Source organism: Olea europaea, chromosome 1, assembly GCF_002742605.1.
Source record: "Olea europaea var. sylvestris chromosome 1, O_europaea_v1, whole genome shotgun sequence".
Taxonomy (NCBI): domain Eukaryota; kingdom Viridiplantae; phylum Streptophyta; class Magnoliopsida; order Lamiales; family Oleaceae; genus Olea; species Olea europaea.
This window is the reverse complement of record NC_036237.1, coordinates 5794827-5799548: the sequence shown is the minus strand read 5'-3', so window position 1 is coordinate 5799548 and position 4722 is coordinate 5794827. Positions and strand designations below refer to the sequence as shown.

Here is a 4722-nt window from a genome sequence, read left to right as displayed (position 1 = left end):
ACAATTACAATCTACTATTAAAAATAGAAACAACCCGGGGAACCTTTCAGCAACATTACTAATGGTGCCTTCTCCTTAAAGGCAGAGAAAAGAAAACAAAAAACCACAAAGTAGTAGAAAGTAATGTTTCAAATTAGTAATTACATAATAAAAGTGCAATCTACTATTAGAAATAGAAAAAACCTGGGAATCACCCATATCAACAACATTACTAAAAGTTTTCTCTCTTTAAAGATTGAAGAAAAGAAAACCAAAAAACCAGTAAAAGTCTACAAAAAAATGTGTAAAAACAGTGAGTTCAATAATAAGAAGTCCGGATTAGGCAAGATAAATGAGTGCGCACAACCAACCCGGTCCTTGGGCACCTTGACGCGTAAGCTCAGTAAATTGAGTTGTAAACATTAAATTGTATTCAAGATGTAGAGCCTGTTTGGAAGTGATTTTGAAAATTGATTTTTTGACTGTTAGGAGAAAAATGAGGTTCACCTGTGAGAGAAGAAGTCAAATATGACAGCTGGAATAGTGAAATAGTGGTTAAAAAAATCAATTTTTTAAGGGAAAAAATCACTCCCAAACGGGCTGGTAATCTGTTAGATTTGTTGTGCATCATGAAAACCTTAAATGAGGCATATGCCTCAAACAACATTTTTGGCAATGGAGGAAGGCATGGGTGTTCAATGTGTTATGGATGCTCTACAATGAGAAGTACAATTCTAAGCATTCCATTTTAAGAAAGCAACCTTTACGGCTCTCCAATCTAACTTCTCTGAAGGACAGTTACATAGAACTTATTAAATTATTGGTTCATCTAGCATGTAATATCCCGTGAAAGCACTTCTTGCAGAGTCCAATAATGTGAACTTTTCATGCAAGAAAGTGGACCTAGCACGTACTAAATTGCTTGTTAAATTTTTAATCCTGCCATTGCCTAGTTCATATTTTGAGACCTACATTTTTCTTAATTCAGATTAATATGTTTTATTTCTCCCTTTATTCTTGTGGATGCACCCACTGTATTTTTAAAGCTGGTGAAAGTGATTTATATTTTCATTTTATGGGTGAAGATTCAATCTGGAGGACGAGAGCCTGCAGGTGGTAATGGCCGCCATCTGATAAATGGTGGAATCTCTGAGATTGAAAAATTGTTAAAGCAGAAGACCTTCACTAGGTAAGCTTCTGCAATCATTTTTCAGTATCTAACATGCTTCATGTAGTTTTTCCTTTTGCAGGTTTGCATAAGTATAAAGTTCATTTTAAGAGCTAAATGCTCTGAACTATTTACGGTCTATTTGGGAGTGATTTTTTTGCCCAAAAAATTGATTTTTTGACCATTATTTCACTATTCCAACCGTTATATTTGACTTCTTCTCTCACGGGTGGACCCCACTTTTCTCCTAACGGTCAAAAAATCAATTCTCAAAATCACTCTCAAACAGGCTGTTAATTTTTACACTTTCGCCGGTCGTCTATCATATAGGAGTTCATCCTTTGATCTTCTGTGGTGGAAATTGATGAATAGCTGGATATCCTGTTACTACACCCCTGTGGCAGCCAACTAACTTAGTTTTTGGCTATATTGTCTACTTATTGGTTTTCCTTATCCATGCATCCCCTGCAGGCTTTACAAAACCAGCTTGCTTGCCTAAATGCCAGTGCGCATCACTTTGGCTTGCATTTGCATGGATTTCTCTTGTATATTAGATGAAACACAGTTCTTTGATTTCTACCTTTTTAGTGCCATTAATAATTCATACACCATGGACACCTCTAAATGTCAAATTAATTTGAAAAAAAGATGTAATTCTTCTTAGGTATTCAGATTTGACTGGTAAAGACTTATTTTTGTACAATCATAAACTAATCATGGATTTGTTATTTGTTGAATTTTATTTATGTTGTGCAATTTTGTCCAAAGACCTGATAGCTTTTGCAAGTTCACAGTTGATGGTTTGAATTTGCATATCTTTAGGGAATTGACTTGGTTTCCCAACTACTTTGCAATGCGACCTTCTATTATTTATTGACAAACTCTCTATTTGCATATATTTCAATTATTATTTTTGTCTAGGCACCTGGTTATTTCATAATGTCCTAAATATGCGTGCACATCATTGGGCTCAAGGTACTAAAGTAAAGCTTGTTGGTGCAGACCTGAGATTGAACACTTGAGGGAGCTATTGCATTCAAAAGCTATAGAAGTTTCAGTTAGTGATGATGGATTAGTGACAGATGAATTAGCAAAGCCGCTGACGGATGTTGAAAGGCTTCAACAATATTCTAGTGTTTCATTGGAAAAAAATAAAATTGAGGAGGATAGATCTCATGGAGTCATAGCAACACCTATAGTGAGTTCAAAAGTATGCTGAAATGTTCTATTATTGACAAGTTAAACATTTAGATATCCAATTATAATTTTGTTGTTGGTTGATATACATATGATGATTTCTTGTAGTATCCTTGTCTCTTTAAGGTAACAGAACGAGTTTTGTTTGATATTTATTCCATAGAAATGTGTCTAGGTCCTTGAGGAAGAAATTGCTTCTCCTGCTGAACTTGCAAAAGCTTACATGGGCAGTAGGCCTTCAAAATTATCACCATCAATGTTGGGGATGCGGAATCAAGCTGTTACGGAAGGCTCAGGGTTGCTAAGTAGTGTACTTTTTACACCGAAACCGCCTATCACGTCATTAACAATGAGGAATGCTGTTAATCCTGAGGTTCTTAAATATGGATCTGTAACCCCAAGATCTCGAGGCAGATCACCAATATACAATATGGCTCGTACTCCATATTCCAGAGTTTATTCAACTGACGTACAAAAGGTTCATTTACGATGTTTTCATTTATGTACAGTATACCTGTACTTTCTGTCTAGTTTTCTCTGATGCTTGTTCTTTTCCAGGGAACTGGATCCGTTAATTATGGTAATGGTGGGCCGTCATCATCATCATCATCTCCATTTGCAGTGGAGCATTATAGACGATTTGGGCCTAACAAATTGGTATATAGTAACGATTTAATAGTTTTAGATTATACATTGTTATCTCACATGTTATCTTCCATTTTTCTTTTCTTTTAAATTCTATATTTTTTTCGTTCTTTTATTTTTTATTTCAGACTCTAAAACGCAGGAGTTCAATATTAGATGATGATCTTGGTTCTGTTGGTCCCATACGGAGAATCAGACAGAAACCCAGTCTTTTATCTCATAGAAGCCCTCTTTCTGATCGTGGAGTGGAGATTGGTTCTGATGCTTCACAAATATCTTTAAAGCAGAAACTTCCATTAGAGGATGAAACAAGGCATAAGGTCTCAAAAACTATTGGAGAAAATGAGGATAACGGCATTCCAAGTACCAGTTATACTCCTGTACCTTCTAAGTCTAGCGAGGTTGCTGCTAGAATATTGCAGCATCTTGAAAAGTTGACCCCAAAGGAAAAATCATCAGAATCCATGCTAGCTGCTGTGCGGGAGAAGTTACCTTTGAAAATGAAACCAATCAAGCTCCAGGATGGCCATAAGTTGGAGGGTTGGCCCATAGCCGCTTTGCCTTATGCTCATGATTCTACTTCACAAAAGCAAGGGGAAGTAGAAGAAAATGGCCCAAAAGAGTCTGTTGGTCCATGTGATATGTTGACTCCCGCTGTGAATATTGATACCTCAGTATCGGTAAACACTTTCAGACCTATGGGTGAAACTAATGATACTGCCCTTAAGACTTTTGCATCTCAACCTCCCGAAAAGAGACGATCCTCTAAGATGAGTGCACACGAGGTAGGTATTGTCTCCTTTCCATGTAGTGTATATGTTTAAGAATGAATTGCTTACAGGCTTGACTTTGATCTGTTATGAGTTTAGTTTATTGTTAGTTTACATCTGTATATCTGGGGCTTGAAGTGTAGTTGGTGATTGTTGAGTACTCTAATCTCTGTTACTGGCCCTTTAAGAATAGATTGATTTGCTGTAATGAAAATCTAGCTTATTCTGTGTACATTTCAATTTTTTCTCCTTATGGAGCTTGTGTCTATATTAATTTTTTTTTCTTATGTGGGACTTTTTGGAGCAGGACGATAATAGACATTCTAATGGGCGTGTGCTGAAACCATTAGGTGATGGGAGAGAAACAGCGGAGATAGCTCTCATTGACGGAAAGACTTCACCTGCTGAACTAAAATCAGACAAAACCACTATTCAGTTGGAACTGAAGTCAACTTCGGGTCCTTTATCTAGCAAAAGCAGTGACATGGAAAGTTCTGGTGTATTCATTGTTGGAAAAGAAGGTGCTCTCTTTGCCTCCAGGGCTTCCCAGGCACCAAGCGCATCCTTCCAATCAACCTTGCTTCCTCAGTCAGTCTTCAATTTTGACAAACCGAAAGAAGTGAACAATTCTACTCCCTCCCTTAGTTTTAGCTCTAAAGTTGATGATAGATCCCCCTCATTCACGATTTCATCCTCGCTTTCTGAATTATCAAACAGAAAACCATTTACTTGGTTGGAATCTAAACCAGAAAGCTCAAGCAGGTTAGTTACCATAGTGAGCAATGTAGCTAACTGCTGTTGAGTTCAACTAAATAGTTTTTCTTTCTTTCTGGTTCCTCATGACTTTGTGATGCCTTTTCTTTGATAAGTTGGTTGAAATTTTCAATTATATTTCTTCTTGTTTTTCTTTTTCCTGCAATTTGTTTCAATGTCCGAACTGTGCAAATTTTGTACTCAAAATTT

The 4722-nt window shown here is 36.6% G+C and overlaps 1 protein-coding gene across 3 annotated transcripts; it reads left to right on the top strand.

Annotated features, from left to right (window-relative positions):
* Positions 1–515: 515 nt before the first annotated feature.
* Positions 516–4664, top strand: LOC111382539 (nuclear pore complex protein NUP1-like). Of its 3 annotated transcripts, none has more exons than XM_023006708.1 (6): positions 516–1168; positions 2150–2345; positions 2520–2822; positions 2903–3001; positions 3118–3774; positions 4067–4664. In XM_023006708.1, the coding sequence occupies exons 3-6, from the start codon at positions 2568–2570 to the stop codon at positions 4559–4561; spliced, it is 1506 nt and encodes a 501-aa protein (XP_022862476.1). In that variant the 5' UTR covers positions 516–1168; positions 2150–2345; positions 2520–2567; the 3' UTR covers positions 4562–4664. The 3 variants fall into 3 exon arrangements, with proteins under 3 accessions (XP_022862476.1, XP_022862408.1, XP_022862354.1); XM_023006640.1 differs by having other exon boundaries at positions 2150–2357; positions 2508–2822; XM_023006586.1 differs by having other exon boundaries at positions 517–1168; positions 2150–2357.
* The last annotated feature ends 58 nt before the right edge of the window (positions 4665–4722 follow it).

Excerpts from the sequence above, each read along its gene's own strand:
- LOC111382539 (XM_023006708.1), top strand. The coding sequence starts at position 2,568 with ATGGGCAGTAGGCCTTCAAAATTATCACCATCAATGTTGGGGATGCGG. Across the intron at positions 3,002-3,117 it reads GATTTGGGCCTAACAAATTG|ACTCTAAAACGCAGGAGTTC; the intron begins GTATATAGTAAC and ends TTTTTATTTCAG. Across the intron at positions 3,775-4,066 it reads CTAAGATGAGTGCACACGAG|GACGATAATAGACATTCTAA; the intron begins GTAGGTATTGTC and ends TTTTTGGAGCAG.